Here is a 14,124-nt window from a genome sequence, read left to right on the forward strand (position 1 = left end):
TCCCCAGGTCTATCTCCAAGTTTCCAGAATGGCAGACAGGTGAATTACGCCATCACACCCCAAAATGGGCTACAGCATTAGCCGACTAGCCAGGACATGTTCAGGGTCGAAAACTGTACTCCAAAGAAAGAGTTGTCAAATTTTGAAAGCGCGTTTAATTTTGTTACTTCATTGGATCTCAAATTCTCAGATCAATGGCCTGCCTTCTTAAATCAGCCGAGTGAGGACAATATTGACAGAATGAAGAGAGGGAAGAAGAGTGAGTTGGTGTCTAAAACAGTCTTTTTTCCATTATACTTGTGACCCACAGAGTCACTGACTAAATTAATTTCATCTAGGGAAATGAACTGGATTTTTCACTCACTAACTAGGACACCCTTCTCCACCCCCTACCCCGGCCCCCCCCCCCCATAGACGTTCACACAGTTCTAAAAACCTGTTGTGGAACTATTTGTATTTTGTTTGGAGCCTTTATGAGGCAAATTATAATTGATGGTGGTACTTGTTTAGAGTGTATCAATCAGACACAATCTGGTCAAGTGATTCTGGAACAGTATCTGTTGTCCACATGACTGACTCCCTTGACTTTCTCACTGGATTAACCACCAGGAGCAGCTGAAATTCCAGCACTTCATTCTGTCAACTACCAAAACAACAAACCAAAACAACCCCAAATAGGTACATAAAACCAAAGTGTTATCAGTAGCCACCAGATTAACCCAAAAGGAAACAATTATATATCTCATTAGTAGATAAGGCTAAAAGCAATAAATTAAAAACAAATATTAAAAATGCTATATGCATTCTGCAGTTCATCTCGAGTATGCACGATCCGAAATACTACAGTCAGGTAAATAGCCACTGGAAAGGCAATAGCTCTCAAATTTTGAGGAATGTTCTGTTGGGCCACTCTGGTTCACCCAAGACGCTCATGTGTATTAATAGAAATTACTATACCTCCATACAATAATCTTATAGAGATTATCGCCCCCATTTTATGGGTAACAAAACTGAGTACTCAGAGAGCTTAAGTAATTTGCCCAAGTTCACACAGCTGGTAGAGGCAATGGCAGCACTGGAACCCAGGCTGTGAGACTCCAAAGTGCACTTGACCACTACTATCCTGTATGAGTTGGGCCTCATCGTTCCGTGTAACTTTCAGAGGCTTAACGTTATTCGGGCCGAGACAGAGAAGAGGACCAATTAGAGGTTATAAGGAAAAAAATCTGTCCTGGCCCCAAAAAGGCTAGTTCCAGACTCATGATACTAGATGTCACTGCTTTCAAGCTTTTAGCCTATAATCAACCCATATTGAAACCAGATTTACGAGCTCTTCAGAGGAGAGCTTTGTGATTTTCTAAAGCAGACATGTTTGGTATTTTAGAAGGTCAAACCCCCTATGGTGCAGTGTTTTTAATAAAATCAGTTCAGCAGAAATTAGAGACACCCCAGTCAATTTCTAGGAAGCCTCTGAACCCTTCAAAATAAGGGGGGGGCGGGAAGAACATAAAAGACAGAGCCTCGTACGGATCCATTTTTTCCAAAGGGGTAGAACGTAAGGGGTGTAGGTATAGAAACATCGTGGCAAATTTGGTCCCATTTGTCTCCGGTTTGGGCAAATTTCCACTTGGAAAAAATATTACTTTTGGGGGGAGTTCTATGTCAATATTAAACAAGGGCTGTTCCTGGTCAGCCCGGCCTTGTACTGTCACCTCAGAGTAACAGTAAACATCTCTATGAGGGAAAAACCAACACACCAGTCATCACCTTTCTTACATCACCGAATCAGGTAGGTAGTTATTTCATGAAGGGCCCTTTATCTCCGCGCCTGGCAACTTCCACCCTCTCAGAGGAAAGCAAAAGGAGCACCTATATTTAGTTCTTGGTAAAAATCAAAATTGAGAAGCCTGTAATATTTTCGTCGAAAGGCCAAGTTCTGCCCAGATCTGACTTTTAAGACTGGTGGCGAGGGCATGTGCAAATACAAGTGAATAAATATCTCATTTAGTATTTATGAATACTAACCATGAAGGGGAAAGGGCTCGTAATGAGGAAGAGACACAGGGCCAGTCTCTTATGCGGCTAGCACCTTAGCACCCGGGACACCCAGTCTGCCCACGAGGGCGGGGGCGGGGGGGGGGGCACAGGGCCACCACCCCACTGAACGGGGAGGTGTCAACCGCCTCGTGAGTTTACAGAAGGAACAAGAGGCAGGTCAGCGAACACAGAACATGGAAGTGGAGACATTCGACGTTCACCTTCCACAAAATGTGATCACAGCACCAGCCGAGACCCAGGCCCTTCCTGGAGGACGGAGTTTCCTGGTTTCCAAGCGTTTCAAAATGGAAGACTATTTTTTATTCTTTTTTTTTTTAAGATTTATTTCTAAGTAATCTCTACACCCAATGCCCGCAACCCCGAGATCTGGAATCGTATGCCCTACCAACGAAGCCAGCCAGGCACCCCCAACACAGGACTTGAAATCCTTCGTTGCCTTATTTAAGGAACTGCCGAGTTCCTGGTTAACTGGTACTTGGAAGAAATGAGGTGAATAGAGAATAACAGCAGGGCCAGCAGGGGAAAACTAACTACACAGAGCTAATACAAACACTGCCTACCCAGAAGAATCACCGAGCTCGTAGGATGCTGTGCATGAAAGGAGAATGGCAAAGGAGCGCGAAGTCTTCATTTTCAAGCTGCGAAGCTCCTGTAATTTGATCTGGCGCTACAAGTGCAGGTGAGGGTAGAAACCCCAACGACTGGCAACTTCAGTGAAGTCTCTTCCCTAGACAGGTGTGCACAGTTAGGCCCCACAATTCTGTGGCTCCCTCAAGAAGTGACACTCCTCAAAACTTAACCCATTTTATAAACTGTAAACCACGCATGCAAGAACCGTAATTCTCAAAAAGCACAATACGAATGCTGTCATTTATTAAAATGTGTATTTATTCCATAGCCTACTTTGTATGGGGCTGTGGTCTACCAATTATTAAATAATCTAGGTTATTGTTTTTAGACTAGTCATTGCAACTCAGATTCTTCCATGAACGTGGCTATTGCATCTGTCTTCAGGGATCCAAATTATGCTGATCATAAAATATTCCCCCAAATACGCACACACACAAAGAATCCCTTAACACGTATCAAAGACAACCCCATACTCAAATATGCAGACTATAGGTTAATTTTTAGCAGAAGTTTCAAATATACAAAAGAATCGAGGAAAAAAAAAAATCCTACGTGGCAAATTCTTCTCACGTGTAAGATAACAAAGACCTATTTGGGGGAAAAATATGCAAATGCAGCATGGGTTTAAATTCAGCCTGAGAAGTGTTGCCAGACAGAAAAGTCCTGCAGGAATGGAAACACAGTCTATCAGTGGCTGAAGTCAATGTCAGGGGCAGGGGGTCCCAGTGGTACTGTGTGTTCTTTAAATCTCAATTGATACAAATAACGTTCACTGTTGAAACCCTTTCTAAACATTGAGAGGTAAAAAAAAAACCAACAAAAAAAACAAGTTAGCATAACACTGTGCTGAAGGAAGGTTTGCAAACTAGGAGCATGATACAATCAAGTTTGGCTAATTTGGGGTCCACAATATTTAACGTGATTTGACACAAAGTTAACCGATAAATTAATCAACAGCAAAAGGAGACAATGACTAACTTGAACTAGAGAAGAAGTTTCCTTTAGTGGGTTTGGTCTGGCTTTCCTTTTGGGGTTGGAGGTAGACACATTTTAAAAAGAAGCATTCCAGAGCATCTGGAGTAAGCTGAGAAATATTACCTTTGCTAAGGCAACTCCAGATACTGATCCATCATATCTGACCTGGTATAAATAAGTCTAAGATTTCTCGCAGATGAAAGCTAAAAACCAGAACTGTCCTAACAAAAAACGGGGGGGGGGGGGGGGTGAGACACTGAACGATGGGCAGTACACATTTGGAAATTTTCCACGCTGTGAGAAAATTACAAATACACAAGTAAGAATGAACAAGATCTTGGTCTTGTTTCAAAACAAAAAACAAAACAAAACAAAAGTCAAGCCCAATCCTAGAGTGGAGACCTTATCAGAATCAACAACAGTAGAATCAACAACAGATCTTCATTTGTGGAATGAACGTGTCATTTCTTACACTTCCCACTTAGTTTGTTTTTAATTTATGACAAGACACGGCTAAATTTCAGACAAAAAATATAGATATATTTTTTAAATCTTTACAATAAATCAGGACGTCGGAGCTGACACAGAGCACATGTCAGTTTATTTAGGTGCTCGATTCCAGCTCGCGCAGATGCAAATAACCCTGGTAACAGTGAGTGCACAGTCCTCTCTTTGCTTTTTCCAATTTTAAAGCAAAGAATACATCTGACTGCCTTCAAGTCTGTGCAAATAATCCTTCAGAAGAAATATCCAAGATTCTGTCCGCAGAGGTCATTTGGTCTCTCCCAGATGATGACGTGAGTCTGTTTTTCTTCAGATAAAGTGCTCCTGTCCAGCAGAACTCAAGGCCTTCAAAGCGTCCGAGAACTTGGGTGCGGATGAGGCCCTGTCATACGAACTCCAGCTTCCCGTGCCCGCTGTACATGCCCCAGTGAACGAGCGAGAGGATCTTGTCGTTGCTGAGGTCCGCCTGCCTCAGTTTGTCACAGGTCAGGCAGCAATTCTCGTGCCCGCTCACGGGCACCATGCATTCCAAGTCCAACTTTGCCACCTGCCCCTTTTTGGAATGGTGTCCGTGAAAGCTGTAATGCAAACGCGACAGCATCTGCTGCCGCTGGTCCTGCAGTCTCTTGTTCTCGCTTCGAAGCATCCTCAAGGCCAACATGATAAGCAACACTAAAATCAGGCCGCCGGCGATGGGAACAGCGATCACCGCTGCCCGGAACCACAACTCTTTGGAAGAGGTCAGCTCCTGCACTTTGGTGATGAGGTTCCTGCTCCCGTCGTGCCGATACCGGTTTCCTGGTCCTGAGGGAGTACAAGGAACGAGGAGACTGTGTTAACCCCTCCTGTGGACTGGACACTTACGATCATCTATCCGTCCGGCACGACGCACCCCATCTAAAAGAAGCTTACAGTGACCTCGGCAACTTTCAGAAAATGAATGTTGCAAACACGATGCCCAGAGGCTTACAAAAAACAGGTGTTTAGAGACTGTCGTTACTGAACAGCAATGGTCTTCTGAGGTCTTGAACGTGTAGAAAAACCAGGCAAAGCCTATCATGTAGACAGACACCTAATGCTCAGGCAGACATAAAAGCGACTCAACAGAGATGCATCTTTGCACCCAGCCATGCCTCTCCCTCCGGTGTCTCTAATTACATTCACAGCAAAATCAACGGCAGGCACACCAAGTCGCGGCTGCCACAAGCCCGTAGATCAGGCAAGCGTTCTGGTTAGAAAGGGCTTCCACCTACCTGAGGCCTCCCCCTTGGGAGGAGCCAGGACATCCTGCAGCCCTCTGTAATTGCACATATCTTCGTGACAGCATCCCAGCGTGGGCATGGTGGTGCCAGAGTGGTTCCGTGCCTGTTTGGCTTGGCAGACGTCCGCTGTGCTCGCGAGAGAGTCCAGGCAGCCATGGGTGAGCGGGGAATTTGTGTTCCGGGGATCGAGAAGTCTAGAGAAGCAGGCGCTCAGCTCAGATTTACACATATAGCCAGTGGCCACGCAGTGGGCAGCATCACAATAGCATCTGATTTCACCTGAAAACAACGAGAAATTGCGTCACACTCCTTCAGGGGGCAGATAACGCATCCCCCTAAGCAACTGCTAAATCGCCAAGATCAAAGGCACTAACTTTTAGAATATTCAGCTGAGCGCCTACAATGGCAGTCCCCGGTAGACTGGAAAAGCCCTAGGTGCTTAAGTTTCAATCCAGTTCAATGTAATTTTAGAAACGTATTAATCCCAATTGCAGAGTATCAGAGTTCAGCCACGTCTGATGAGTTAGCAAGGAATTAAAAATACTACTGTTGGTTTTGAAGGCAAACAATCATCACGATAATTTCTACCGTAAGGTAAATTACACTGTTTATTCATCTTAATCCTACGTGACCATACAACATAAAAATGCTAGGCTTTTTGATTTTGTCAGTATAAATATTTGATCGGAACTACTGAATTGTTTACTACCTTAAAGGGCTGTGCCAAGATTTAAGAGCTTTAGCTAACACCTTATAAAGTTATTAACTAGAAACACAACAATCTAGAAATTGCTCCGGTCAGGAGGTTTTAAAACTATGAAACTGGGCAGCTATTTGCAACCTCTCTAGAAAAGGCAAACTTTGCCTATAAAGATCTTTTCATGCAGAGGAGCTTTTAGTCAGTATATTGTAAAACAGGAACTAGGCAGTTTACAATTAGTGGTTTGCTTGCCAAAGTCAATTTCTTTCAGCCCAAATGGAAAGTCATAAAACTGGGGGCGGGGGGGCGGGGAGAGGGGGGGGGGGGGGGGGGGGGTATTAAAAAAAAAAAAAAAGGCAAAGCTAACTTCTCCGCCCCTTAACTCCCCAGTTTTACATGTAATTCAACATGGGATCTAAAAGGGGAAACGTTGAAACTGAAAATCCTCCCCTGGTTGAATGAAAAATCCTTAAGGAAACCTCAAATTTTTCTCCAGGAAGTGATTAAAAGTTTCCTTTATAAAACTTATTTGGGGAGTTGCAAGTCACTAGTAACATTTTGCTGCATGCGCGCCCAGAGGCTTTTAGCATCAATTTCTAGTTGAAATAATCTGGGTCTCCGAGCTACCCCTACTACCATATCTGACAGTGGACTCAGGTCACTGTCGTGTGTCACAACTAAAGCTACCAGAACGGAACTTAGGCACACTACCCCTTCCCGGCTCCCCAATCTGAAGTTCTGTCTAGTTACTGAAACCTGTGCTCTGAAATTAAACACCAGGGACTGTGGCTTTACAGACCTCTTCCTACCCTCTCCTTTCTTCCTCCTCCTCTCCCTGAATGTGAATGCCTGAGTAAGGTGTCTCATTTAATTATCTGTCCAGATTCCAGGCCACCGTATGGTGTGCTCAGTTTTCACCAGAGGCTGCTAATGCTTCGGTTCTTAAAAAAAACAAAACAACAAAAAAACAAAACCTGCCAGCTAAACACAGATCTTTGGCAATGGGAGTTTTTAACCGTCCAAAGCTGGAGGTCTTTCTCCTATCCTAAATCTGCGCTCCCTGTCCCGGGTCTGGGCCCAAGTCCCTTACCCGGGGAAGACCTTGGGGCTGGAACCCTGCTTTGGCTGGGTTTTTGTCTCCTCTTTCCAATCTTGATGTTTTGCATAAAGGTCACCACTCCTAGGTGGGGAGGACTACATATCCCTAGTCTAACAAATTCCATGTATAGATTTAAAGTAGAAATAAAACAGATGAAAAGTCCATTCTGATCCTATTCACCTCACTCCTAGCACAGAAAAAGAAAAAAAAAAGTTAAATGTTTATGAGAGCCTATTTAAAATGCTATATTTGCCATGACCTAAAACAGTCTAATAAAATTTTGACAGGTAACTACGAAAGTTCTAACAACTTTTTTTTTTTTTTAATTGGAGCCACATTTGAACAAGTTGAATGGACTTTTGTATTACTGTATTAAAACTATATTTCTGTCGTTTCATAAAGTTTCTTCCTGTGGCATGCGAAAGGCCCAAAAAGGGGACTGGTATTTGAAAACAGTGAACAATGCTCTTCTGTTCCCCCCCCCTTTCTTGTTACTGTATGTAGTGATTACACAAAAATGTCTGCTTTAGTCAAGATGGCTACAGGAGAGACTGCTGGCTTCTTTTAAAGCTTTTGAAGTCCGCAGCAGTCAGAAATCTCTGATCCCCTAATTATATCATTATCAGGCACATAGTTTCGGTATCTGTGACTTCATGTCAGCCTCAGTCCCTCCCTGTTCTGCCGGCCTTTGATAGGGCCAGGAGGCTCCCCTCTGCAGGCTACCAGGGCTGTTATTTAGGGTTAATTACACCCTTCCTTCCAAAATAAATAAATACTGTAGCACATCATCCTTGCTGGGCTAGCTTATCCTTTAACCTCATGCCTGCTACATGGCAATTACAGAAGGGGGGTGGTGCAAAAGCGAAATAACGCTTCCCAGTTAAAAAAAAAAAAAAATTCTGTTCACACAACAGTAGGTAGAGTTCATGGAGTTGGGGGGGGTGGTGAGGGGAGGGTAACGTTGAAATCTAGGAGTTCTGGTTATTTCGACCTGAAAGGCGAAAGCTTGCAGGGGGAAATAAAGACCCTGACCTGTGCCTCTTTTTCTTTCTTTTCTTTTCCTTTTTCTTTCTTTCTTTTTTTGGTAGTGTGTAAAATACGAGGTGAGCGGTAAGTGGGACCGCTGACAGAGCCTACTCGTCCCAGCCACCGCGAAGCCACACAGCACACACTTCTGCACAGAGACACACACTTCGAGCACCTACTCTCGCACGGGGAGTCACGCACACTCGCTGGCTCACAAAGACACACACACAAAGCCACAGTGGCGGACAGGGCCGCACGTGGAGACGTGCGGGGACACCCCCACACTCCAACGCCGTGCCGCCCGGCCACCCCCGCCCGCGGGGTGCGCAGGGAGGCGGCGGCCCAGCGCACTCCACCGCCCCGTTCCCCGGCTGCAGATGTTCAGAAGTTCGCTACGGACGGACTTCCAAAAACATTGTGACAAGCACTTGCCCTGAGGTCTGACTCCACCTCCACGAGCCGCGCCCGGGACACCCGAGGGGGCGGCCGCGAAGCCACCGCCGCGACTTCTAAGAACAGGCAACTTGTCGCGACCTGCGGGCTCCAGCGCGGGAGGAAACCTCGCCCGCCGCTAACAAAGCCTTGGCAGCCGCCTTCAAAGGCCCGCGGCGGCGGCCGCCCGGGACCCCCGCGCGCCCCTCCCAGGGGAGCCCGCGCCCCGGGCCGGCCGGCGGGCACCCACCTTTGGTGAGCAGCACGGCCATGGCGCAGAGTTCGAGCTGCAGCCAGATGAAGATGTAGCTGGAATGGCGATCCATTGACGCCCCCCACGGCCGCGGCGCCCCCGCCGGCTCCCGGAGCCGCGGCGCAACTGCAGCCTACGACTCCCGGAGCGCGCAGTGCATGGGTGCTGCCCGGAGCGGCGGGCGCCGTCAGCAACAGGGCGAGGGGCCCGGCCGCGGCCGCAGCATGGAGCGCGGCTGGAGGGGCGCGGAGGAGCCCAGACGACTTTCGTGACCCGACCCCGCAGCCAGCGGCTCCTCGGCTCCGCTCGGCGCTGCAGTCCCGCGTGGGCTACCGGCCTCGATCCGCGTTGGCCGGGCACTCCGCGAGGGGAGAAGCTCCCCGAGCGCACACAGAGACCGCCAGCCGCGAGCTCCTGCCTGCGCCCGCCTCAGCCGGCCCGGATCCGCGCTGTAAATAGCGCCCCGCGACGGGAGCCGGCCAGACACCGCCCCGCCCCCGGCCCCGCCCCGGCAGCGCCAGCGCCGTCCGATTGGCCGCCAGGCTCCAGTCAATCATCCCTGCGGCCAGGAGGCGGGCCCAGAGGGGGGCCAGGAGGGACCTGCCCCGCGGCTCCTGGCGGCGCCGACGTCTGGGGCCGCGGGCTGGGAGGCTCCCGTCTCCCGCGCTCCCCCTCGCGGATGCCTGCGCGTCCGTGACCTTCTGGAGGCGCGGGGTCGATCCCGGCCTCCGGGTCTGTCTCTGGCACTCGACACCGAGACCCTCACAACTCAGCCTTGGGCCGGCTTCTTTTTTGTTGCCCCCGAAACGCGCGAGAGACCGCGCGGCCGCCTGCGAAAGCCCTCCCGGGCCACGCTGCGCGCTTTAGGAACCCCAGGGACAAGTGGCGGTCCCCCGGCGTGCGCCGACGGCCAAGGCGCCCCTGCCCAACCCTCCTGGCTTGCGTGTGGCCAAGGAGGGGGTTCCGTCGGGAGCCCGGAAGGGGGGCGGCCGGGCGCTAGGGTCTGCTTTCTGCCTTCCCCCAGCCGCCCTCCCTCTCAGCGCATCCGCCTCGAGCCGCCTGCCCTGTGATCAATAAAGCCCAGACAGACAGACTGTTGATCAGTGGGAGCCGCTAAGTTCTCCTGGGTAGACAGGGGACGAGTAGCCGGCTAGAGACACTTAACGAAAATTAGCAAATCCAAAAGCACCCGGCGCCAGCGAGACGACACTGGCCGAGACTGACACTCAATTAACCACCCCCCAAACAATCGCAGGCAAACACACCGGCTGACTCTGATCAATATCAGTCCCGCAGTGATCTCCTTTCTGAGATACTAATTCATTTATTAGGACTTGCAGGGCTGTGGGCCCCAACGTACCCAAAGGCGTTCCTGGAGGTTGTGCTGTTTGTTTGTTTGGTTTGTTTTTGTTGGTTTGTTTTGTTTTGGTTTGGTTTTTAGGAGGTGAAATTCAACTTAAAACTCTTGATCCGAGGGAATGCTCTTGTATCCCTTCCTCCCATAACCTGAGATTAACAAGTCAACCATTTGCGAAATTTCCTTTTAGGATCAGCCAACATTTCCCTACCTGATAAAAATGTCAAGGCAGCAGGGGGGAGGGGGAGGAGGAAAAAAGCATTTAATTCTAAAGTGGGAGATGTAAAGTCAAACCCTTTAGGACTATTGTACAGAAATGACCTTTAAGACTAAGAAAAAAATGTACGTTTGGAGGACCGAAAATCAAGGTGAACCTTGTAAATTAAACTTATTGAAAGTTCACAGAGGATACAGGATACAGTTAATGAAATTGCCATTAAAAACTAATGTTTATATGCAGAAAAAATAAAATAATTTCCTAAGTTGATGCGCTGTCCATTACTTCACTAGATCAAAATTGCATCTAAAAAAGATGGGGGAAGTTTTAGGGGGAAATTACCCTGGCTGGAGCACCAGGTAACCTGCAGGCATTTCTCAGATGGTGGGTTGACCCTTGCTCCTGAGGAGGAGTCTGATTAGAACTTCCTGACATCTGCTTCTTTGACAAGTTAACAGTTCTAAGGGCTTCACGAGACAGTACTTTTCACATAAGGACACACTTTTTTAACTCTAGAAGAGTCCTTCATTAGCTAAAAGGAAGCTTTTACAGTATATTCATTCAACTATCTTGAAGCGCCCACTATAGGCCAGGCACAGTGTTTGGGGTTATAAAGATGTCAGAACCTAAACAGTAAATCACTAACAATGGAGTGGGGCGATGATAGAGATTTATGTGCACAATGTTATGCTGCATAAAGAAAGAAGAGATAACTAGACAGGAAGGTAAAGAAGTCCACGAGGTCTGCTGGAAGCAGTGACATCAGGCATGACTCCTAAAGAACAAAGAGAGTTGCAAGGAGACCATTACAAGCATAGAGGACCATGGGAACTTAGGCATGAAATTTATTGATTGCATTGGGGGATATAGGTGGTAAGTAGGGGATAGGGAGTTGGGACTGCGAGCAATTCTTTGTTGTTGGAGCATAAAATGTGAAGCAAGGAGTGGGCAGAGATGCACCAGGAAATAACTAGATTTACCTGTAATGCAAATAAATACTTGTTTAATGGAAGGCAGTCTGGGGGATGTGTTGATGAAAGTTCTATTGTAGTGAACACTTTCTGAGTGCCTTTCAAAGAATATCCGATTTCTCTGTAGTGGGCATTGGCAGCCAGACCAGGGGCCTCTGTCCCTCTAGCCATAGGTAGTCACATGATCCCAGTTGGGCCAATTAAGTTCTCCCTCCTCCATCTTTGGCCAGAGATGCTGGTCAATCTGTAGAGGCCAATTCACAGGAGACATACAAATTCCGAATCCACCTGTGTGCAAAGAAAGAGAAAAATGACAAAGATGTAAGTCCAAATGGATTCACAGTCACATGGTGTCACTTCGGGTCCTTAGGTTCCATATTAAGGCTAACTCAGGCACCTTGGTAAGTCCCCTTCCCCCCTTTTTAAAAAAAAAATTATTTATTTTTGAGGGAGAGAGAGAGACAGAGTGAGGTGGGGGAGGAGCAGAGAGAGAGGGAGACACAGAATCCGAAGCAGGCTCCAGGCTCTAAACTATCAGCACAGAACTCGACAAGGGGCTTAAACCCACAAGCAGTGAGATCATCACCTGAGCTGAAGTCAGATGCCTAACTGACTGAGCCACCCAGGTGCCCCTGTAAGTTCCCCTTTTTACTTAAGGTTCTTTTACTTCAACCCAAAGGGTGTGAACTACGATACTTGTATTTTATTGAATTCATTGTGACTTTCATCATTCCAGGATATCTACTTTTTTTCTTTCAAACACAGAGTAAGAATGTATGATCCATTCTTCAGACAATGATTTCAGCTCTTTTGTTTTTATTATTAGTTTAATGGGCAGGCTTTTTAAATGGCCAGAAATTAGTTTTAAGAAAAACAAGTCTGCGCTTTATCTAATGGTTTTGGAGCAGACATGGACTTTTCAACTAAGTGAACAAGAGTGTTTGAATCAATGTGGAAAGTAAAAATTATTTTATGGATAATATGTCAATTATAAGGCCATATTCATAGTTGAGAGACTAGGTAACAATTGTAATTCAATTTAAGACTCAAGCAAATTGCTTCTTTATAGAATTTTACTTGCGTCTTATGAATAATTCAGTTATTACTTTCCTACACATAGGTCGGTAAGGAGAAGAGAAAATAGTAAAAGCTAATGTCTTTTGGAAATTTAAATTAAGAAATGAACTCAGTGACCAAAATTCTTTTCACTCTTTTGAAGGGAATTACGAAAATATAAGCTGGAATCAGCTATGCATGCCTAAGAACAGAAAGCTGGTTCTAGACCTAACAATAATATTAAAAGTTATAATAGTTTACTATTATTACCTTCAAAGAGTGTTCTAGATACGTTTTATCCACAGACATATGGATATGTATTAGGTACCTTATGTATATTATATATAAGTATATAATCACAACGTGCCGCTCTGGCACATTTGTATGGTAGTTCTACACCACAGAATAACTTTCTAAATTTCATTTTTTCTATAAATAGTAAAAAAAAAAAAAGGGGTGGTGTAGGTTCAACCTGTTTTGTTAACACAGCTATAAATACCAGTCTCTGCTTACTCAAATAATGCCATTGTTTTCCAAGGTTATATGTGATCCCCATTTTCAGTAATGACTCTCTCTTCACAATGCAGATGAAAAATAACTCTTGGTACATTTTGTTCGGAGCGAAACCGTTGTGTTCATGTCCCTGGCTAGCATACAAACAACTCTTACAGTCTAGGGATAGAATCTAACATTTCTTCTACCAACTAACAATCCACAGAGGTTAGATAACACTTCGAATTCCCAGTAGCAGCTTTTTAAAAAAGTCATTTGTTCTCAGTAGAAGTTAGGAGTTCAGAACTCAAGTTTACTTTCATTGGAATGGAGTCAAAGGTGAGTGATTAGCCCAGCCTACAGGAATGGCTGTCTAGTGAAGTGTTTTTGTTTTCGGTTTTTTTTTGCTTTTTTTCCCCCCTTTTTTCCAAAATGAACGGACTGCAGAGTCCAGGAGGTAGTGTGATAGAAAAAAGACTTAAGGCCACATTCTGAAATGCCCATCTTCCTGCAAGCTAGCAAAAACACTATGGGGTCTTACAAATAAACCTTGCAGTGTCTGTGGAGTTAAGGTTTTCTTAAGAATTTTATTTATTTATTTATTTATTTATTTATTTATTTATTTATATTTTAGAGAGACTGTGTGAGCAGGGGAGAGGGGCAAAGGGAAAGACAGAGAGAATCTTTTTTTTTTTAATTTTTTAATGTTTATCTTTGAGAGAGAGAGAGAGAGAGAGAGAGAGAGAGAGAGAGACAGTGTGAGCAGTGGAAGGACAGAGAAAGAGGAAGACACAGAATCTGAAGCAGGCTCAAACACAGCGTCTGACACTGGGCTCAAACCCACCAACTGCAAGATCATGACCTGAGCTGAAGTCAGATGCTTAACCCACTGAGCCACCCAGGCACCCCAAGAGTGAGAGAATCATAAGCAGTGCAGAGCCCTATGCAGAGCTTGATCCCACGACCCCGGGATCATGACCTGAGCCAAAATCAAGAGTCAGATCCTCAACAGACTGAGCCCCCAAGGTGCCCCAGTTTTCTTAAGAATTGTGAAAGCAACAATGTTTAGAATACAGTAAGAAATATCCCTGG

The 14,124-nt window shown here is 46.0% G+C and overlaps 1 protein-coding gene across 1 annotated transcript; it reads right to left on the reverse strand.

The window, feature by feature from the left end:
- Window positions 1–2,923: 2,923 nt before the first annotated feature.
- On the reverse strand, window positions 2,924–9,374 carry BAMBI (BMP and activin membrane bound inhibitor). Its single transcript, XM_040451088.1, has 3 exons — window positions 8,937–9,374; window positions 5,421–5,708; window positions 2,924–4,971 (listed from the first exon to the last, which is right to left on the reverse strand). Exons 1-3 carry the CDS (start codon window positions 9,010–9,012, stop codon window positions 4,553–4,555), a joined length of 783 nt encoding a protein of 260 aa, XP_040307022.1. The 5' UTR covers window positions 9,013–9,374; the 3' UTR covers window positions 2,924–4,552.
- Between the last annotated feature and the right edge of the window lie 4,750 nt (window positions 9,375–14,124).

Source organism: Herpailurus yagouaroundi, unplaced genomic scaffold (assembly GCF_014898765.1).
Source record: "Herpailurus yagouaroundi ecotype Mexico unplaced genomic scaffold, PumYag 203, whole genome shotgun sequence".
NCBI classification, from domain to species: Eukaryota; Metazoa; Chordata; class Mammalia; order Carnivora; family Felidae; genus Herpailurus; species Herpailurus yagouaroundi.